This window comes from Brachycentrus maculatus, unplaced genomic scaffold (assembly GCF_059751285.1).
Source record: "Brachycentrus maculatus isolate JH-2025_06_01 unplaced genomic scaffold, ASM5975128v1 h1tg000196l, whole genome shotgun sequence".
Lineage (NCBI taxonomy): Eukaryota > Metazoa > Arthropoda > Insecta > Trichoptera > Brachycentridae > Brachycentrus > Brachycentrus maculatus.
In genome coordinates, this window is record NW_028280947.1 from 618,266 (window position 1) to 642,700 (window position 24,435).

Here is a 24,435-nt window from a genome sequence, read left to right on the forward strand (position 1 = left end):
GCTGATATCAATAAATGATCATATTATTTGTTGAATACGATGATTTATATATAATTGTATTAGACCAGTTTTTGAATTACAAGTCATAACTCAGACACACATTTGTATTGTGTTCTCAATTGTAAAATCTTAATTGAAAATACTTTTTTATTGTAAAATATGTTTTGCAAAGTAAATAATTTAAAATATTCCCATTTTATAATAAATTAATTTATATCTTGACTTTTTTTTAGAGTTCCTGCTATATTTTCGATAAACACAAATCGGCTGTCAAAATTTAAAACACAGCTAGGGACTTTTTTTGTAGTAGGTTTTTTTTGCATTTATGGACTAAGTAGACTCTACTTAGTCCAAAAATGCAAAAAAAAAACCTGCGACAAAAAATGTCCCTTACTGTGTTTTAAATTTGGACAGCCGAAATGTGCCGGAGCCGAATATTAGAATGGAGTATCTACCTTGTATCCATTTTATTTTCTTTTATTATTATGGCAATTCTAAAATTACGTCATATTTCACTGGCCAATAGCGAAATAGGCGCCAACTACGAACTCGTTTAGCAGATACGAGTTCGTTTACCTTCCGTAGCCTTGAGCTTGAGCTGGTGATGGCAAAAATAAAAGGCGAGAGCGCTACAGGTTTGATACAGCGACTCATCCGACTCATCCCATATCGAGCCAAGAGTCCACTGTCATTCGGCGTTTAGACGTATTCGGGGTAACACTAGACCCAAGATGCAATTTCAAACGCGGCGGTTAAGTCTCGCGATATTCGCGTTGATTTTCAAAAGTGTCGTCGGCAATGGTTACAACGTGCCCCTCGAAAGTTCGTGGAGCCCGAGCCGATATTACAGACCCATTGATTACATGGTCGATGTTACGAATCGTTTTGGGGTTTCTGTGCTACATGAACATAATTTTTTGAATGATAATAACATTGCATTTTCGCCTTATGGATTAACCGGGATACTCATTGCCTTGTATGAAGGCGTCGAAGGATATTCAGCTTTGCAGATAAGGGATTCAATGATACTTCCTGGTGACAGGAATGTTCTGCGAGTTGGATTTAGAGATATCTACAGGAGATTGAGGGTATTTATAATAATAATAATTAATAAATACTTTGATGCTTTGATTTTGTGATTACACATTTTTTTTCAAAATTGCGAAAGCCCAATTTCATCAATGATATTGATAATTAATAAAGTAGTTTTTAATTATTCTTTGCAAAAAAACGACATTTTAATTTTTTGTGTAGTTACACGGACACTCGATCTAAGTAACCATATGAATTTTAATCTATGTTTTGCAATTACATTTATTTTTGTTACGATCGTAAAAATCAAAATAAAATCATATTCGGGCCCAAAAGTAAACTTTTTTTTATAAACAAGAGAAATATTTGTGTTTTTATTATTTACTAAAATACTTTAATTTCATACATTTTTGTGCGCCTAAGCGTCTCATCATAAGAAATAGGTATCAAATTGGGGTACAGTGAGTTCGAACCGAGAAACCCTGACTCAAGAGACTGACTAACCACGGGACCACAGCTCGAATCCCTACATCAAATACACATTTTTTTATATGTGTAAATTTTTAAAATTCAATAAGGCATAAGGAAGAATTAATGAATCTTTGAATAAAAAATAATAATAAAATCTGTTTCGTCTTTCACATAAAAAAAATTGAGAGTTGGCAATTGGTAAAAAAAATGATACCATAACCAAAAAAAAAATAAACTGTCAAGAACTTTATTTTTTCTATTTAGCTGGATAGTACATTCTTCTTAGCTTATAAAATGTTTTTTTTTTTTTAATCTATCTAGTTTACATTTCGCTCACTCCTTTCAAGAACGTCATAAATCAAAAATCGTCAATTTTCAGTGTTACATGTTTTCGGAATGCCCAGAAAATGTACTATATCCCAGCGAAAGAGGCATATTTGTAACTTAATATTTACCCGCTACAGGGCAAAAAATGTTGTTTTTGCATTTTGAAGAAAAGGTATTGTTTAATTATTTTTTTAAATATACTAAATATTTTCCAAATGGAGAAAAAATCTTCAGGTTTTACCTAAAATATCTGTTGTACAGTAAAAAAGTTCAATAAGTGGCTTGATATTTATTTTTAATACATTGTGTTATATTTTTAGACTTTAAAAACGTTCTCCTGAAAAATCTTCTTTTTTTTATTTATGACGTTCTTGAAAGGAGTGAGCGATTTGTATTGTCTTTTTTTCTTTGACACCATATGTAAGGGCGGGTGAAAAGTCTGAATTTTCAAATTCAAAAGTTTTTCTTTTCTTCATATTTATTGGTAACAATAACCTAATTATCTAGTTGGAGTGACGTCATAAGACGATATGGCGACGTTACGTTAAAAAGTTCTGTGAATCAGGATTCCATGAGGTATCTTTTCAGATTTTAAAATAAATATATTTTTCCATCTATTCAGAAATAATATGTAAACATAATATGTATAGTAATATCTAAAAAAAATCAAGCAATGAATCATGAATAAGGCTTATAAAGACTTAAATTTAAAATACTAAAACATGACTAAGAAAATAATATTAACACAAATATGTAAAATATACAGTTATCACAGTATTTGCATACATTATATTTTTTTGCATAAGTTTGTTTTTATCCGATTGACACTCGAAAATATAGCTTTATGTGTCATGATTCATTTCGAATCAATAACTACTCATAAATATTTTTTTTTAAATGTATATATATATATATATATATATATATATATATATATATATATATATATATATATATATATATATATATATATATATATATATATATAAATATATACATTAAAACACTTGTTTATGTGTAATTGTGTGTATAAGTGTTTGTACACACATATTTACATTCATACTATATTTTATAGCATTATGGTTTATGTACAGGTACGTGTGTATGAAAAGTTCGCACCGTATTTTGACGATATATGTATATTGATTCTGGGGTAAAAAGTCGTTTTTGTTTTTCTCGTTCATCTCAGATTTTCCCATATTTTTTCAACATTTAGTTTACACACAAAAGTCACGTAATAAAAAATTGAATTAGTGAACTTAAACATAAATTTGAAATGATGATATATTTTTTCATAAAGCTGTTACTTTTCGTCTAACAATAAATAGCCCATAAATCGATCAGTTTTACGATTCAAAAATCGAAATTCAAATCAAATGTACTCAAATCATCCTGAAAGACGGAATAAATTATCGAAGTTTATTATTTTTATTGAATAATTTTTATTAGCTTATTATCGCGTCACGCCTGAGTGATATGTTTCTCCCTGTATATCTTCTTGTGTGGTCTCAATCTTATGGATTGGTTTGCAGCAACAAATGACACCTCCTTCGCCATTCCGGTCCATCATGCGCCACCCTCTTCAGCTCCTCATACGTTGAACAACCCATATCCTCGTACAAGTCACAAAGATATTCGCGTCGAGGTCATCCTCTGACGTCTGTTCCCTCGATTGTTCCCTCTATTATCAGATGCAGGAAACCCTCCTGTCGCGACACAAGTGTTTAAAACAGTCACCCTGTATATAAGCTTCTGATAATCATAATATGTAATGGATAGATTATCAAAACAAACTTGAATGGAAAACTAACGACCTGTATTGGCACTCAAAAAACATAAAATACTTAAATATTTCACTCTCCTTATCATTCATCGTTTACTTTGTGTAATATCACTTTTATTATTACACAAAGTGAAGGATGAATGATAAGGAGAGTGTTATATTACCATACCTCAAAGTTATCAATGCTTTTAATATACAAAATACTAAAATATATCCCCAATTTATGTTTTTCTAAATCGTTTTTTTTTTCGATATACAAGTAAACCAAGGTTATCTATATATATATATATATATATATATATATATATATATATATATATATATATATATATATATATATATATATATATATATATAAACATGATAAAAAGAAAGAAGAAGAAAGAAAAACAACATAACCTAACATGGTTAAAAATATATAAACGATAAATTTGAATGGAGTAGAAGTGAATTTATTTTTTTTCTCGATATTTTCAAAAGTGTACAAAATAAAACCTTTTGTATATCAATGTACTAAATGCGTTCTTTATCAGCATGATTTTTATTTTTCAATATACTTGCAACTCTGGCGTTAAGGCGTAGTTAAACATTCAATATTTTAATTTTAATTATCTTAGGCTGTAAAGGTTTTTTGCCATATTATGTCTGTTTTATTACTTTTTATTAAGCCTTGTGAATCATAATACCATACCATACCTAAAACTTTGACAATATTGTATACTAGAGTGTTAAAATATTAGTCATACTAGCATACGAGCATTCGAAAATATATTCACATCGTCAAAAAACATGTTAAATGATTTTTAGTGAATTAAATTTACGTGAATTGAATCGTCAAACATGACGTGAATATTTGCGGTATCCTTATGATTAATCGTTGCATGGTTATACTCTTTTGTAATAATACGGGGTCACCGCTCCGAGATCGGTTTAAAAAATACCAGGTCTCTGGCGTGATGTGTCGTATCACTTAGTATTATAATTATTTCATCGTTATTATATTTTTACATAAATATCGATCTAGGAAACGAAGGCTTTTTTAAGAAAAGATCGATAAGAACTAACTAACTAACCATCACGCCGCTTCCCCGCAGGAATAGGGAGAGAGAATAGAGCGCCACACCACTCTGTCTTTGCAAACATTCTTCGTCTCTTCCACGTTCATGCATCTCATACATACCCGCCGATTGTTACGACTCCTAACCTGACCACTTTCAAGTATTTGGCATACCTGATCGTGCCATGTAATTCTCGGTCTTCCTCTGCTCCTTTTTCCAATTACATTCGCCCCATGAATTTGTTTTACCGTTCTTTCCTCACTCATTCGTTCTACATGTCCAAACCATCTCAACATACCGATAAGCCCGATACCAAATATTCATATGTATTAAAAAATACCAGATATATGATAGCATGTGTCGTATCACTTCGATGTCATAATTATTAAATCGTCATTGCTTTCGTTACTTAGGTATTGGGTTAAGAAATTATAGATTTTCTTAGCCCGCTACCGAATATTCGTATGTTATTAAATAATATCAGATATCGCTCACTCCTTTCAAGCACGTCATAAATCAAAAAACTAGATTTTTCAAGACAACGTTTTTAATGTTAAAAAATATAATACAATGTATTAAAAATGAATATCAAGCCACTTATTGAACTTTTTACTGTACAACAGATCTTTTTAGGTAAAACCTGAAGGTTTTTTCTCCGTTTGAAAGATATTAAGTATATTTTAAAAAAATATTAAAACATGCCTTTTCTTCAAAATGCAAATACAACTCTTTCTGCGCTGTAGCGGGTAAATATTAACTTAAAAATATGCCGCTTTTGCTGGGATATAGTACATTTTTTGGACATTCTGAAAACACGAATAACTGAAAATTGTCGATTTTTGATTTATGACGTTCTTGAAAGGAATGAGCGATATGTGATATCATGTGTTGTTTAGCAGTGTACATTACAGATTAGTATCAGAGGCGTGCATTCTATACAGGCAGAAAAGCAATGCCTACCATGGATTACTCGCGATCCATATAGAAACACGACCAGTGCTTGTCTTATCCTACTCCCTACGCTGATGAAAAACTCTGTGCACCCCACTGATTAGTATATGTATATATCTTCGGTATACTGGCAAAAAACGTTTGAATGATACCTGTTCTTTAAAGCTTTTAGCCTGCATAAAATACCCGCTATTAAACTTGAATTTGAATTTACTTTTAAAATCACATAAATATGACATTTCAAACTACTTAGTGAATTTTGTCAGTTTATAGAACGTTTAAAACTTTATAATATGCATCATTAACCACTTCTGTGGTCAACCTCTTGGTAAAAAGTGGGTCAAAAAAAGCCACCCTTTTTTTCACTTTTGTGTTTTTTATCATATTTTGAAATATAATAAATTAGTATTAAACATAAATAAACAATATTAGTAAAGAAAAAAAAAACAAAGGAAGAATAGATATTTATATCTAGACTGGTGGGGGAATGACCCGAGCTGGATTAGGGCAAATCACTATTAAAATTTCGTGTACGATGTGCCCGAACTGGATTCGGGCAAATCACTGTGTCAGCAAAATACCTACCCGAATTGTATTCGGGCAAATCACACAAGGGGTTAAGTCAAAATTTCAAATTTTTGAGTTAGCTTTTTTTGCCATTGTACCCACGATATACATCGTCCTACGCCTTACGCAATTGAAACATAGATAAATAATGATTTTAGGTATTAAATTATACCTCGCGTCGATATGAAATCACGGACGGACAATATCGCAGTGTCGATAGGATCGCAAATAACAGTTATTAAATTTTTCACAAAAACAGCCCATTATTCCGACCTTGCCGGCCATTGTCCGGCTTAGTGATGGGCCAATTATCCTACAATGCGATGCAACATGTCCGCTATTCAGATAAGGATGATCGATGCGAACTTTCATTTGTGAAATAATCAAGCGTTTACGCCAACTGTATACAAAATGATGTGTAAATATTGACATAGATACTATTTGCATGCAGCTAATAGTTATTTGAACGGCGAGGATGCACCGTTTGAAGTTTGCAGTTCATACCTTTCTAAATACAATATTAGCATAACAGTTTGTTGGGTGATGAGAGTGTAAAACGCAAAATCGCTCACTGCTTTCAACAACGTCATATATCAAAAATCGTAAATTTTCAGTTGTGCATGTTTTCGGAATGCCCAGAAAATGTATTATATCCCAGCAAAAGCGGCATATTTTTTACTTAATATTTACCCGCTACAGAGCAGAAAGTGTTGTTTTGGCATTTTGAAGAAAAGGTATTGTTTAACTATTTTTTTTTGAAATACTGAATATTTTTCAAATGGAGAAAAAACATTCAGGTTTTACCTAAAAAGATCTGTTGCACAGTAAAAAGTTCAATAAGTGGCTGGATATTTATTTTGAATACATTTCAATAAATTTTTAAACTTAAAAAACGATCTCCTGAAAAATCAAGTTTTTTGATATATGACGTTGTTGAAAGGAGAGAGCGAAATGGACATTTCCACTAAGAATCTATGGAATTTAACATGTAAAATAATTTTTCTGGCAAAGGAAGGATGAATGCAGAGTGAACGCTGTTGAAATGCGCTCACTCAGACGAATCTCTGGAAAATCATAATGTATGACAGAATTTAAAACGAAGATATAAGAAAGGAATGTAAGGCTGGACAAAAGATAATTGAAAGGTTAGGAATTCTATACCACCTAAAACCTTAAGAAAAAACCAACACACTATGGTGTTGATTGACACGAAAATGATTAAAATTTCAATGAAAAAACACTAGTAAATAATTTATCTTGTCGCAATCAGTATCACGTATACAATTACGAACATTGTAAATAGTACTGTATCATTTAGATGGTTTAATGATCACTTAAATTCCTAGGCCTAAACATGACATAATATTTTGAAGACCCTACTCTTAAGAATTATAAAGAGGCATGCTGGCATATTGACAATGCGTTATTGTCTAAGTAAATACCAAAGTCACTGTCATTCCGTACGTGCCTGAAACTTATCCGAGTCCCGCTATGTTCTAATTGGGAAATGTCTTCTCGAATTTTAAACACAAACGCTTTGTAGTGTACTTAACACAATTCACCTTATCGCCTATCTCGAATGAAGCCATATGGCTCTTAGTTTTCAACCGATGAGCAATTCACTAAACCTCCATTGTTACCGCGATTTCGTAACCTAAAACGATTAGTTTCCTTAAAACAATGGATCTTGATCGTCTGTGTAAAGTTGACCAAATAACTTTTGTTTTATTAACGGTATCTCAACTTGATATGAAACATCTATCATTCCACTTTATTTGAAGGAAGATGGAATTTTAAGCATTGGATTACGACCCTGGCATTTGGCTGGCTTAAGTGATCGCTGTATACACTTGTGTAACATTCACTATTCTGCCCATTATTGAACAAGCTATATACTTATATAATGTTTTTGACATCTCAACATAGATGAAGAAGAATATGGAAGTCTGGACATTTACTGGGGTCACGACCGTCATAGGTTGGTTTAAGTGATCATTTTACACACGTGTAACATTCACCAATTCTATCCATGTTTGACACCCACACTGCTTAAATTCTTTGAACTTCTTTATATATTGTTCGAATTCGAAACATCCTTGAAGTCACTAGAATTTATGGGGATGCTAAGCCCCGTAAATGCTCAGAATTCCATATTCTTCTTCATCTTTGTTGAGATGGTAAAAAATAATATGAAAAATAACACCTGTAATTGGAGATAATCCAGATTTGTGATTTATGAGAAGTATTTGAACACACTCAAAATGTTGTAAATCTTAAATACTTTTGTTTTGTTGCAGAGTTATTTCATCCCCGAAGAAGGATTCCTGGCAGGACTCACATTCAACAAAGACAATATCACTTTTCGTCAAGACTATCTAAATATCTTAAGATACTATGGATACGACTTTGAGACCACAAGTCCCCTTCCTACTCAAACAAGCATGAAACCAACAGTTTCTCAAATGTCAGAAGCATTTAGCTCTTATACAAGTACAACTTCTAGAAGCTCGAATGACGCAGAAACAATACCTACAACAGAAAATGTAGGAACTAGTGCCAGCCCTACGACAACACAACCCTCGACTCAAATGTATACGTCTACCAAGAAAAATACTGAAGCTACAACCTCTACGTCAACAACTGAATCTGTAGAAATAATATCAACTACAAGAAGAAAAGATGACACAGTAAGTGATGAAGTAGCTTCTACTACTGAAACAAAGGAAATCATTTCAACAACACGTCGGAAAGATAGCGAAACTAGCCCTACAACAAATTCAGTAGAAACAACTACAAATACCAAAACTAGTACTAACATTCCAACGACGACTACAATAAAAACTACTGCTGCACGTACTAGCGTTCCGACGACTACAATGAAAGCTAAAGAAAGTAGTACTAACGTTCCAACTACAGAACGCGAAGAAACGTCGACAACAGTAGCGAAAGATGATAATATAAGTGTTCCTCTGAGTGCAGCATCGACAGTTGATTCAACAACGATGCAAACTACAATAGAAATGGAAACAGGAAAAAGTACTCTACTAATATCGAATCCATCATTTGTTATGTCATCAACCCCATCCAATCTCTTAGACAACACTATTGTGATTGTGGATAATACCGATGTAACAACTAATTCAGAAACGTCCCAAACATCACCAATACCAACCACAGAATCTCCAACCCAAACAACTGCAGAAACCACATCAAATACGAGGGTTTCCAGATCTACGGACGAATTCGTTACAACTTCAATACCGAATTCTGACGACAGTGGTATGACGGACCAATATACATTATTGACCACAAGAGAAGCATCGTCAACTATGATGCCAATGACAGACGTAACCGAACTGACGAATGCGTCAACAGACCAAAGTAGTACAACGACTGAAATATCAACATCTGTAACAGAAAATTCAATAGGCACGTCACAAAATACAGAAACAGCAACTCAGCAAATGACAGCAAATTACTTTTCAACTCCTACTGTCGCCGACAGCACATCGATGAAAACAACTGATGCGAAAGAAATGTCTAGTACATTTGAAGATTCGAATTCTGCAACCATGTCAACAGTAACAAATGATAACAGTGATATGACTACCGAAAGCACGGATGTGACTACAGAAGATTTCAAATTTACGATCGATCAGAGACATTCGGAGGAGAAACTGGCCAACCTTACAAGAGAGAAGAGATCGTTTTACAAATTGAAGGTGTTCACGCCCATCGTCCTAGATCGTCTCGGGTTTTTTCGCCCGCTATACAGGAGTCCAATTTACAACGACGGAGGGTTGCAGCATCAGAACACCTTCATGGCTAAAGGTTACGATAAAGTCCAGGTCACGTACATGACTTACGACACCATCCTGGAGTTTGCGTACATCCCGCATCTGAAGTCCTTAGCTGTGAAACTGCCCTTGGATACCATGGACTATTATCTCCTGATAATTTTGCCAGACAACAAGTTCGGCGTGAACGATTTGATTCACGATATGAGGTCGCCAGAAGCGCCCAGTTTGAGGAACATCAACAGTATGCTGGCCGATACACATGTTCGTGCTTGGGTGCCAAGTTTCATGCTGAAAGGCTCTATTGTGCTGACGACAGACCTCCAAAAGGTAATTATTGTAATTTTGTCATTTTTTAATAATTGCATATTCTATGTCCTTGATCCAATACTCCATTATATATTCATTTTGTAGTATAATAAATATTTATTTATTATACTACTCGATGATTGTTCCTTGAATAGTAAAGTTGGTGTAAAAAGTCAAGTCAATTTAAAGGGCTACTCGCATCCGGTACGCGACCAGTTGAGCGAAGGACCACACGTGTCTGCGCTCACAATTTTTTAAGAATATAAGTGTATTGGAAAAAATATATATAATTTTTTAAACTCCTTACCTTTTAATAACTTTTTCCTTTTCAAAATCACATATTTATTTCGCAGAAAAACTTATTTTCCAATACAAAAACGGTGTTTTACGCAAAAAATTCAATTGCGTAAACGTTACCTGGGTTTAACGAAATTTAAGCTGCGGGCTGTCGTATATTCCGCCTTAAATATGCTATCAAAAATATACACTGCCTCAGTAAAATACGGGTTTTATAAATAAAAAATGAATCAACAAAGCCAAAACTGTTAAAATATTATATGAACGAATGTGTAAGGAAAAAACCCTAAAACAAATATATTGTATAAGGCGAATTTAGTTGAAAATACAAGCACGATTTCGTATGTTTAGGAAGTACGTTTTCTAGGGATGGAATAATTGCTATAAGATAAAGTTCCTTTTATTAAATCAAAAATTTATTTTTTCGTTGTAATATGCCTGTTTGTCTCTTTGGCTGATAACTTTTCCGACCACTGGTCTATTTTTTTTTAATAACCTAACGTCCAAGTGACTCTGAAATCTAGCTACGGCTTATGCAACACCGCTTATCATGACCCTACTCAGGCTTCAACTTTTTAAGTTTCATAGCCTATGCCTACTCGTGAGTGGATTTACTCTTTGTGTTTAAAGTTACTATAATTTCACGTAATTCATGAGTGAAAATTCTAGGCGAAAACACTCGCTACTGGTTTAATATATACTTATACTTATTTTATAAAAAAACTGGTGTAATATATTATTTTTTGCTTCATTTATACTTTTTCCAGCTTGGGATTTGTGACGTATTCGAGCCTCGCCAAGATGACTTCAAACCAATGACTGACAGCAGAAACGTGTACGCAAGGAACGTAGAACAGGCTATCACCGTCACCATAAGGAAATATATGGAACCGAATCTAGTGAAACGTAAGTAGCACATATTACTTCAACATCCACCATGTCTGTTTCTTCTTCCTGGCTCCATCCCAACTTATAGTCTTTGTAGACTGTTGTGGTCAGCTCTCCTCGTCCACGTGTTGTAGGTACTTCTGTCACGAACAAAGTCAACGAGGCCATACCTTCTTTATGCAGCATCCAAGAGTTCTTTGATCTTCCTTTAGATGTCATTCGAGGAATATCCATCGCGATTGGCTGGTTTACAATATGACCAGGTTCTCTGCGTCCTATGTTCCCATACCACCTCTAATTGCCTTCTCTCTACGTAACTATTGATGGCTGTTACACTCAGGTTTCTACGAATGCGTGAACTCTTTATTTTGTCTCCAAGGCACACTTCAGCTGACCATCTAAGCATTCTCATTTCAGCGGTTTCTAGTTGCCTAGAGCATGGGTCGGCAACCTTTTGTTGGAAAAGGGCCAAATATTTTTCATGGGGATCAGTGCGGGCCGCACTTGCAGTAGGTATACATACAATATTTATGTACAAATATTTTAGTTTTAAAAATAAAACGCTAAGTGTATATTTCAACGACATTTATTGTATTTAATAAAATCAATGAGATTCCCTTCGCTCCCTTTCTCGCTTCCTTTCACTCGATTGTGTATAATATCGTCCGTCATGTGCGTTGCGGCGAGAATCTCGCGGGCCGCACCAAGATGTCTCGCGGGCCGCAGGTTGCCGACCCATGGCCTAGAGTAAGCGTTAGGGTGAAGACTGACCGGAGCATTTCGTCGTAACGTAACATGTTACGATGCTAGCATTCAGGCAGTCAGTACACCGAACCGAGCACTCTATCCATAGTGTTGGATGCTCGCTGATGCTCGCCGCGAGCGATGTTACGACGTTATGTTACGACGAAATGCTCCGGTCAGTCTCCACCTTTATACATCGTCCAGCACTCGGAGCCATAGAGAAGTGCGGGTCTGACAATTGTTTGGTAGATTTTTCCCTTTAACTTGGCTGAAAAGGACTTTTCATCCACCCCACACTAATTCTATACATTACATTTGCTGGATACCTTCCATCATGCTGAGAAGTTCCTGAGTAGCCCACACTAGATTATTCTCTATTGTTCCTCCTGTTCCCAACACAGATTTAAATAAAAACATCATTATTTAGTAAGAATAAAAAAAATCCACATAATGATCTATAAACCTTATATTTTTTTTTATACATTCAATATAGATATTCATTTCATATATACATTTATTATACGTATTACGGCTCTTTAGGCATGGCCTGTGTTGAGCCGTGGCCTGTGTTGAGCCGTGGCCTGTGTTGAGCCGTGGCCTGTGTTGAGCCGTGGCCTGTGTTGAGCCGTATACATAATAAGCAAGGTATGGTAAATAATAAATGCAATTACCATCTAAAAATACCTTCCATCTAAACGGATTAACATCCATCAGAATGTACAAAATATTCAAACCCTTGTCCGCACCCCAATGGTGCATTGGGCACTGCATTATGTAAACACAGTGTTATCTTGATCATTAACAAAACAAAGGTAATCAGCCCTCCGCTTCAGGTACCAGTCCAGTGTAATATTGAATAAATATAAAAGTGAAAAAATCACTTATATTTATTTGACCCCCCCCCCTTGGAATCGAACCCGGGACCTCCAGAACGGTAGCCGAGCGTGCTCTCCATTATGCTACGGAGGCGGACAAAATATATCAATATTTTATTCCAATAAACGCAGGAAACCAATAAAAGTTTACAGTATGTTGCGCCTTGCAGATCTGCGATCAGCGAAATAATTACTTAGGTAATCATCAAATAGTGTCCAAATCCTTGTTCACAAGTCTGGGTTTTTCAAAATGTTGTAAAGGTTTAAAAAATCTATTCTTCCCCATATCGTATCCCATCCTCATTTTCCGTCCACAATCTCTGTCGATCTCCGCGTGCAGGCGACCTTGTATGATTTCCAAATATCCGCATTTCTTGACGGATAATAGGTAGCATTCTTCTTAACACCGCATTTCCACTGCATTTAGCTTGCTTTCATCTTTCCTGCGCCACTTCCGCTGAAAACCAAACGTGTCATTATCATTGTCACAACTACTCGCGTTAAACCGTCAACTGCCTAATTATATGTACATCTTGAAATACGTTATTATTGCTCAAAAACGAAGGTTCAAACAAGTTTATGAACCATTAGTGAAGTTCTAGTGATTCAAGAACAATGTTTCTAAATTGGTTCATATATATTGAACTTCCAAGAATTTGAGTAGTGTGGTTGTCAATAATGTGTAATAATAATAATAATAATAATAAAACCCATATCCGCACCCCAATGGCGCATAGGGCACCGTGTCATATAAACGCAGTGTTATCTTGATCGTTTACACATGAAGGAAGGGTGATCAGCCCTCCGCTTCAGGTACCAGTCCATGGGAATATTGAATAAATATTGCAGTGAAAAAATCACTTATATTTATTTTACCCCCCTTGGGAATCGAACCCGGGACCTCCAGAACGGTAGCCGAGTGTGCTGACCATTACACTACGGAGGCGGACAATAATGTGTAAAGTGATCATTTAAATCGCCTATGACGGTCGGCAGCTCCGTAAATGCCCAGACCTCCATATTCTTCTTCATCTTTGATGAGATGTCAAAAAATAATAGGAAAAATAACTCCTATAATTGGAGAAAATCCAGATTTGTGAACAAGGAACTGGTTGGGAAAAAGTTATTAAAAATAATATTTGATTTTTACTTTTTTAAGTTCATAAAATTAGCCACAAAATATCAGCAAAAAACATTCAAGAAAATAATGAGTGATTTAAATGTAATATAATTGTTGTCTCTTATTTTGTTACCGAAATACAAACCTATTTAGAATATATAACATAAATACAAACATTTAAAAACATATATAATAAATAGAATAAAATAACACCTACTTATGTTGTTTTTTCCACATGAATTTTATTTGACTAGCAACCGAGTTTCATAGTAACCGACATCATTCGTCGTAACCGACACCAGTCAGATGTCGATTACGACGAAACCTGGTTGCCGGTCAAATAAAATTCATGTGGAAAAAACTACATGGTTATTTTTTATTATTCTATAAAATGCAGTACCACCAAGAAATGTCAGTACAAGACTTAAATTTAATATATCGCTCACTCCTTTCAAGAACGTCATAAATCAAAAAACATGAATTTTCAGGAGAACGTTTTTAAAGTTTAAAAATATAACACATTGTATTAAAAATAAATATCAAGCCACTTATTGAACTTTTTACTATGCAACACATCTTTTTAGGTAAAACCTGAAGGTTATTTCACAATTTGAAAAACATTTAATATATTTAAAAAATTAATTAAACAATACCTTTTCTTCAAAATGCAAAAACAACACTTTCTGCCCTGTAGCGGGTAAATATTAAGTTAAAATTATGCCGCTTTTGCTGGGATATAGTACATTTTCTGGGCATTCCGAAAACATGCACAACTAAAAATTGTCGATTTTTGATTTATGACGTTCTTGAAAGGAGTGAGCGATATAACAAACGCAGTTTTAAGGGCCGAGAAATATTTTAAATTGGTTGAATTGTCGGCAGCGCTGTAAAAACCTTCGTCGTTACTAATTACTGATTACACCATAGAAAATTTTAAATCTTACCATGTAAAACGGAAATAGACGTACTTAGACATTTTTTACTCCGAAATCATGTTCCCATGACCGGTTTAGATAATTATCATTTCAATTTTCAACGATACATCTAATAAAGCGGCTGGCTACTCATGTTTGCGTACTTACATGTATATTTTATATCAACGACTGATTCATTTTAGTTTTTTGATAATATTTGATTAGTTTTTAATATAACTAACTTAATATTAAAAATCTTATTTCGAATATATTATAAGAATATCCAATACATTATAATGAAGTGAAAAAAGAGGCGAATTTCATTAATTGATTCGGATTTTATCCAATCAAATCAAATCATTTTGTCATAGGAAGCTAAAATTCAATAAAATAAAGCTTGAAATATAAAAGGAAACGTGAAGTGAACACTTTCATTTACGGGTATTTTTATTAACTTTATAGAATAAAAAAACTTTGTTTTTAACGTTTATAAAAAATATACCAATAAAGAAAGTGGTTAAAAACAAAGTTGTTTTATTCTATAAAGTAAACAAAATGTGCCACAAAGTATCTGCGAAAACATTCAAGAAAAAGTGTTTTTTTTATTACCTGCAACGCAGATTTGAAGGTGTTAGAATAACAAAATTAATTTTATTTTCAGTTTTACTTGTTAAATACCACGATTTCTTAAAATCTATTGGAAATTTCCGATTTATTTCGCTTCATTTTTAAACACCGTATGTTTACGTGAAGCTGAAGTCAAAATATTAGAGTTGTATCCTTGGGAAGTTGAAGGATGAATAGGGGGGGGGGAGGTAGCTGTTTCTACTATTTTTACGATTTATTTATTCTGCCACGTAAAAAGTTACATTTCTCACACACACATATTATTTAAAAAAAAGTTTCTGTCACTGATTATTATCTATATATTTAAAAAAAAACTAAGTATTTCTTCAAAACCTTAAATCTATTTTAATTTTGACGCAACGTTACATTCGAATACGCGTGTGTTTTTATATACCTGCCCGGGACAGGTTAAAACATATTTTTTATATGTATTTTAAACAATTTTTTTACTGAAATGGCAGCGCCAAGTGTTCAACGTTACAGCAACACGCACACACGCAAAACTAGACATTCCTCATCGTGGACAGCGTGCTTATCTTATTGAAACCTTGTGTCACTTAGAATTTTCAACGTTTCAGATTGCATTGTTCTTCCAAAGATTTTTAATATTTTCATTTCTTCACAAGCGTTTTGAAATAAAACATTTGAAATAGCGCTTTCTCATTTCTTTCTTTTCTATTTAACTAGACTGACTCACAGCAACGCGTAACTGCGTACAACTAGTATTATAATACGTATTTATTGATTTGGCGTTTAATCTGTAGAACTCCATTTTAATTTACGTAATTGTTAATTCAAACAAATAAAATTGAGTATACTAAGTTGTATTTTATTGTTGAAAACACATAAAAATTAATATTGTGACAATTGTTTCGCCTAGTTATGGAATTTTCAAACGATTTAATTTCCACATTCGTTTGAAAATGCCATAACTAGGCGAAACAATTGTCATAATATTTATTTTATGTGTTTTTTTAACAATAAAATACAACTTAGTTGGCTCAAGAAATCCGTGTTTGATTTAACAAATAATCGTGTTATCTTTTTGCAATACACAAAAATGTAATAGATACAATTATATAAATATTTATAATAAAAAATCAACAAACAAGGAGTTTATTACAGTCATCACTTAAAAACACGATAGCAAAACTAATTACCCGTCACACCTTTCTTCAAAAATAAGACTATAATTGAACACATTTTTTTTCTAGGAAATGTGCCTTGGACCCGTAGAAAAAAACACATTTTCTTTCAAAGAGGTAACTTAACCCTTTACTCCACCGCTTCCGCTCTATGCTTGTGTAAATATTGTACACGCTGCTTAAAATTTTGCTTACATTACAAATAATTTTGTTATTATTTTGTATATCAAATGTGCTTTATCACGACAAGCTTGGCCATATAATTTTAACATTTTATAACTTAATTTCACGCGTGTGATGGGTATCTCAATGCCTCCTTTATTTTTGCGTTTTTCGTTTGCCACAGATTCTCAAACTTTTTTGACACGACGCCTATTTTTCCGCGTTGATATTTTTCACCACATATAATAGTAAATACCTATGTATTTAGTTATTTTTATTTGTATTCACGTATAATGTAATTGATATGTGTATTTTTATAATTTTACAAAGGATGTTTGAAAGAAAAAAAAACGAAGTGAATTTACGTTCGTGTAAAGTTATATATTTAAATAAATAAAATACATATAATTACTTATATAAACACACTTATTATACTAAATACACTTATAAACAAAAAATATCTGTCTATAAATATTATATTTTACGATGCATTCACATCATTTTCGGTGTGTCCGAATCCTTGTTCGCAAATCTGGGTCTCTCCACTATGGAGATTTTTTTATAATTTTTACATCTCAACATAGATGAAGAAGATAAAGTCTGGGCGTGTATTCAACCTGTTTTTTTCTCGTGGTGGATTAGGTTCCCAAGGAGATATCCTCAATACAGCGAACTGCATACTTAAACATTTTTTTTACAGATATCATTTTTGTCCGCCTCCGTGGTGTAATGGTCAGCGCGCTCGGCTACCGTTCTGGAGGTCCCGGGTTCGATTCCCACGGGGGGGTAAAATAAATATAAGTGATTTTTTCACTGTAATATTTATTCAAAAATTACCATGGACTGGTACCTGAAGCGGAGGGCTGATCACCTTTCTTTCATGTATAAACGATCAAGATAACACTGCGTTTATATGACACAGTGCCCTATGCACCATTGGGGTGCGGATAAGGGTTCTATTATTATTCTATTAATGGGAAGTATTTATTTCTATGGATAAAATCGTCAGAAGTACTATGTGTCGTATATATGTGTGTATGGTCCGCTCGAGTGTCCGCAAGGAAGCGCACGTCACGGGCCGAGATTGATTGCGAATCCCAAACAATGGCTATTCGTCCCGCGACTAATTCACTTATTTCGTTTCGTTTTCCTTCGAGAACAATTTTCGCGAGGATATACACTTTGTATATAATGTTTACCTATTACAAGAAAGAAGTAAGATATACCAATTAAAGGATTTATTATAGCACTTATGTACACATTACCCTTTCGAAAACAAACAAATAATGCTCATTCACTATTTTGAGTGTGTTGAAATACTTGTTCACAAATCTAGGTTTCCTCCGTTTAGGAGTTATTTTTACATTTCATGTTTTCAAGCGTTTCCCAGTATCTTAAAATAATCCGGGGCTCGGATCTTGCATACACCCAAATGAAAGCGTTTCTGCTAGATGCACCCGAGCACTGAAATCCTCGATCATGCCAAGTTTTCCTCGAATAAATTATCGGTTAAAAATAATCGCGAATAACTCACTGCCGACGGATACGCCCGTTAGTTTCCTTGACCCCAAACGTTTGATCATGTCCATCCCGTAATACAGAATTAATCGATTACGAATTTGATACCGCGACATCTGAAATTCCCATGAAAATTTGCTTACATAAATGAAATTGCAATATAATGCTTATTGGCAACGAATTATGCGTGAAGTTCAGATAAACGTCTCTATGAGCTTCAATGTGTACAAACATGTATCCATATACACAAATTATACCCATATATTTTGACTTCTCAAACATATCGCTCACTCCTTTCAAGAACGTCATTAATCGAAAAACTTAATTTTACAGGAGAACGTTTTTAATGTTTAAAAATATAACACAATGAATTAAAAATCAAGCCACTTATTGAATGTTTTACTATGCAACAGATCTTTTTAGGTAAAACCTGAAGGTTTTTTTCTCCATTTGAAAAGTATTAAGTATATTTAAAAAATAATTAAACAATACCTTTTCTTCGAAATGCAAAAACAACACTTTCTGCCCTGTAGCGGGTAAATATAATATTAAGTTAAAAATATGCCTCTTTTGCTGGCATATAGTACATTTTCTGGGCATTCCGAAAACATGCACAACTGAAAATTTTCGATTTTTGATATATGACGTTGTTGAAAGGAGTGAGGGATATATACTCGTACAGAAATTGTACATTAATTTCGACTTCTCAGAGCAAAACCAAATTATGATAACATAATGTGGATTTTGAATACCATGGTATGAAGATATATTAAGAAGACTTATAAAGTAGGTAAATGGCGCATTCATTAATGTCGATAATATCTCGCTTGACAGGGAATTAAATTCTCTGTTAGTCAATCGATAAGCGTATTATTTGCATCTTAATTGTGCGCGACTGCAATTGATTGCTTCCCAGTGTACCTACGCTGCTAGAGTCATCATCCATTCAGGAAAATGCGGATAACATACCCAGAACGAAGCAATTTACTAGCGAACAATCAATTACCGTAGAACGGGGCTACTTGAACTGTGATGTGTTACTTGAGCCCAGTACAAAAAATCTGTATTTGGTCTGCAATAATGAACGTATCGACATGATTCCTTGTTTCCCTGACAGGTGACACATAAGTGTCACCTGTCAGATGACAATAATGTCACGATACTTCGATCGATACCACGATCTCAACATTTATTTTTGTTCTGGGCTCAAGTAACACATCAAAGTTCAAGTAGCCCCGTTCTACGGTACATCAGAGATGGATTGTACCAACATAATAATGGTGTCTTTTTTAGTGTTATACAAATTCAAATTTCGCGCAATAAATTGATGGTGGCACCCGCCGTGCGGCATCTTGCGCCATCCTGTTGAAACCACAGCCAACTAACCATAACGCCGCTTCCCCGCTGGGGTAGGCAGAGAGAGTATTACGCCACACCAATCTGTCTTTGCTAACATTCTTCGCCTCTTCCACGTTCTTGCATCTTCTCATACATACCCGCCGATTATTTCGACTCCTAACCTGACCGCTTTCAAGTATTTGACATACCAAGTTTTTCTCGGTCTTCCTCTGCTCCTTTTTCCAACTACATTCACCTCATAAATCTGTTTTCCTTCCTTACTCATTCGTTCCACGTGTCCAAAACCATCTCGACACATCTTTCTTTATTTTATCGATAATTCTTATCTCATCTTTCCATTCCTTCCTTATTTCACCATTTGAACATCAATCATACAATGTTTTGCCGCACATTCCTCTGAGAGATCGCATTTCGACTGCATTCGGACAACTTTCACCCTTCTTTTGCCAACTCCATACATTAGGGTTGGAACCTATGGTTGGCATATAAATACATAAGTATTATTATTATTATTTCTTTACTGTCCATTTTGCTAGAAGATGAATATCTTCAGGATTACGTCAATTTTATAAAAAGTTTTATTCTTACATATTTCTTTTGTGTTCAATAAAAAAAATTAGTAATTTCTAGAAGTACAAATTCCGTTTTTATTTAAAATATGCTATTTCCTCTATAGGTGACAAAAAACGTGACACTGACCCAATTTACAATATAAAGACAAAATACACTTGGGTCTGTTTTTATGTGGATCTTTTTTATGCGATTTTAAAGTTACGCGATTTTCAAATGTAATGGAACCTATCACATATTTTTGTACGTAGTTCAAGTCTTTTTTATGCGAATTCGCATTAAAAACATGTAAAATTTAGACTAGTGCAGGCTACAACCGTTAAAGTGTGATAGTGTCACTGGCACAAAGTTAAGCTCAAATCTTACATCGTATTCAAGAGATGCTTTGTTGGAAAAAAAACAGAAAAAGCACTTGTAATTTGAATTGAAGATTTATCTCGAAAACCATTTCCCATGTGTGGATATTTAATTAAGGAAAAAGGTAAGGAATAAGTGCAAAATTACGGAAAAAATTATTGAAATGAAATATGTATTTATTTATTTTAGTTTAATAGAAACAATATATAAATATATAAATATATATATATATATATATATATATATATATATATATATATATATATATATATATATATACATATATATATATATATATATATAAATATATAAATATATATATATATATATATATATATAATATATATATATATATATATATATATATATATATATATATATATATATATATATATATATATATATATGTATATAAATATATATATATATATATATATATATATATATATATATATATATATATATATATATATATATATATATATATATATATATATATATATACATATATACATATATATATATATACATATATACATATATATATATATATATATATATATATATATTTTTTTTTTATACATTTTTTAAAGTTTTTTTTTAAATTCATGTTAAACAATTTGCAGTAGAAAGGTTTTACAATAAAATAATTACACCTGGACTTTAATTAATTCTCTTTCCACCCTACCAACAAGTATACAAGTGTTTTCAATACTGTTTTTTTTTTATGTACGTGATTATTGTTTCACAACTAAATCGAAACGCCCTTATAGTATTTTAGGTAATTGTATGATAATGGTACTGTTTTAATGTACTATTTTCTGGCGTTTCTCATGTGTGTGATTATAATCCAGGATTCGGACCTCACATACTAATATAAGAGTTTCTGCTTAGTTTAGTAAAAGCTTCTTTACATCTCACCAATGGATGTCTCAAGTGAAGTTCTAGTGATTCAAGAACAAGGTTTCTAAATTGGTTCATATATATAGAACTTCCAAGATTTTGAGTAGTGTGGTTGTCAATAATGGGTAGAATTGGTGAATGTTACACGTGTGTCAAGTGATCACTTAAACCAGCCTATGACGGTCGTCAGCCCCGTAAATGCCCAGACTTCCATATTCTTCTTCATCTTTGATGAGATGTCAAAAAATAAAATAAAAAAATAAAAAATAATATTAATAATATGAAAAATGACAGTTTATTTAACCTTTCCAGGAGTATGGTCGTATATATACGACCATACAAAACATGATTTATGACGTGATTTATACCAAAATATTTTAAAAACATGATTTATGTCAAAATTGCCAGTGTTGCGATAAATCATGTTTACTGGTGTAAATGCTTTTTTTTTTAATACAAGAAAATATGTTACTTATTGCATCGACTATGATATAAATTATAAAAAGTAAAAAAAATATTTTTTTTATAAACTATCTCCTGGACAGGTTAAGTAGCAATAATTGTTCATCATTCTTTTTGAATATATATATGCTATGAAATTGCCTACTTGAAGAATATGGCGGTCTTAAAATGACGCAGTATATTGGAGGGTAGCGAAAATGATTAAATGTATGTACTAAAAATATTTACATATGAAATATTAACGATAAAAATATTAACATACATTACTACCTACATAACTAGTTCATTTATATATTTAGATATTTAATCGAACTAATTATATGAAGGATAGGGCAAGACAAAAACCCAATTGAGTAGGTACCGTAGAACAGGGCTACTTGAACTTTGATGTGTTACTCGAGCCCAGTACAAAAAAAAATTAGATCTGTATTTGGTCTACAATAATGAACGTATCGACATGATTCATTGTTTCCCTGACAGGTGACACTTATTGTCACAATACGTTCATTATTGAACACCAAATACAGAATTAAATCTCTTTTTTGTACTGGGCTCAAGGTTCAAGTTCAAGTAGCCTCGTTCTACGGCACCGCAATGGCTGCTGATTGCACCTACTCCAATATTCAATATACTTTTCACCAAACGTTTGCATCCAAAGTATGTAACTATTTGCATACAGTAGACGCTCTCGTCTCCGGCGCCGCTTTAACCAGCCTTAAAAAGTCGATTCAAGAAGCAGAAGAAGGCCTATTAGGTAATGTGTGACTTTTTCCTGTAGATATTTTTTACAGTTTGTGAAATGTTGATTTTTAATGTGTGAGATTCTAATACAGAATAAAAGTTCTGTTTTATTAGTGTTTTGAAAAAATTTTGTTATTTTCATCCTTGCAAAAGTGTTTTTTTTTTATGTGTTTTTCACTACCTTCTCTTTAACCGGCCCTGAGAGAGCGTCTACTGTATATAGAAAAACAGTGATTAATGTTAACTTGAATTGGTTGAAAGTTAAAAAGTTCTATAGGTAATCTGTTTATTACCGGAGAAAAGGGCATCAAAAATATCATTCTCATCATAGAAACAAATACATACATATATCGCTCATTCCTTTCAAGAATGTCATAAATAAAAATAAAAAGATTTTTCAGGAGATTGTTTTTAAAGTTTAAAAATATAATACATGTATTAAAAATAAATATCAAGCCACTTACTGAACTTTTTACTGTGCAACAGATCTTTTTAGGTAAAATCTGAAGGTTTTTTCTCCATTTGAAAAATATTTAGTATATTTTGAAAAATAATACCTTATCTTCAAAATGCAAAAACATCACTTTCTGCCCTGTAGCGGGTAAATATTTAGTTAAAAATATACATCTTTTGCTGGGATAAAGTACATTTTCTGGGCATTTTTGATTTATGACAATTTTTTATTTATGACGTTCTTGAAAGGAGTGAGTGATATGGTTGTTATTTTATTGCATAATGTGTAGATATATTATTTGGGATCATTAATATGTTATTTAAAGTGATAATTGTGTATTTTCTAACAGATTTTTTGTTCCAGGTTATGCTTATCATCGCCCTCCTGTAGAATTTGCTGCAACTCATCCGTTCCTCTTCTTCGTAATGGACTCCTCTCTCCATGTGGCGCTTATGGCTGGAAAGGTTGTCAATCCGCTCAACTCCAGAATCTTGTGATCATTAATTAAGTTAAGGAAATAGCTGCCTTCGTGCATACATACTTTACTCTGCGATTAGTGGTTTGTGTAGCCTGGGATAAACCTCGGGCAAGGTGCATACATTTTGTAAGACGTACGCACTATTTTAATAACCTGTGGTTTCCTGTGTCACACAATTAGTACATACTCGCAGGGGCTCGTTAGAGACAGGTAATATAAAAATGTATTACTAAATACACCATATCAGTTATCTTGAACTGATCTACTCCAATGGATTAATTATTGGCATTTTAATTAATTATTTTTGTAAAACAATGTATTTATGTTTTAATAAATAATGTGGAGCTCGAATTTGTTTTTATGTATGTAACCTCCTTTTTTTAATTTTGATTTCATCAATTTTAAATAATTATGACTGTCTGCCTCTGCGATGTAATGGTCAGCGTGTTTTGTTACCGTGCTGGAGGTCCCGGGTTTGATTCCCAGGGGGGGAGTCAAATAAATATAAGTGATTTTTCACTCTAAT

General features: G+C 33.0%; 1 protein-coding gene across 2 annotated transcripts; it reads left to right on the forward strand.

Annotated features, from left to right (window-relative positions):
- Positions 1-633: 633 nt before the first annotated feature.
- Spn85F (Serpin 85F) lies at positions 634-24,260 on the forward strand. 2 transcript variants are annotated; one of them, XM_088263207.1, is made up of 5 exons: positions 634-1,088; positions 8,487-10,316; positions 11,360-11,498; positions 16,975-17,022; positions 23,795-24,260. In XM_088263207.1, the coding sequence occupies exons 1-5, from the start codon at positions 732-734 to the stop codon at positions 23,926-23,928; spliced, it is 2,508 nt and encodes an 835-aa protein (XP_088119333.1). In that variant the 5' UTR covers positions 634-731; the 3' UTR covers positions 23,929-24,260. The 2 variants fall into 2 exon arrangements, with proteins under 2 accessions (XP_088119333.1, XP_088119332.1); XM_088263206.1 differs by lacking the exon at positions 16,975-17,022 and having other exon boundaries at positions 666-1,088.
- The last annotated feature ends 175 nt before the right edge of the window (positions 24,261-24,435 follow it).

Coding starts and splice junctions, on each gene's coding strand:
- Spn85F (XM_088263207.1), top strand. CDS start 732: ATGCAATTTCAAACGCGGCGGTTAAGTCTCGCGATATTCGCGTTGATT. Junction 10,317..11,359: donor TGACGACAGACCTCCAAAAG/GTAATTATTGTA, acceptor TACTTTTTCCAG/CTTGGGATTTGTGACGTATT. Junction 11,499..16,974: donor GGAACCGAATCTAGTGAAAC/GTAAGTAGCACA, acceptor TTTTTTTTCTAG/GAAATGTGCCTTGGACCCGT.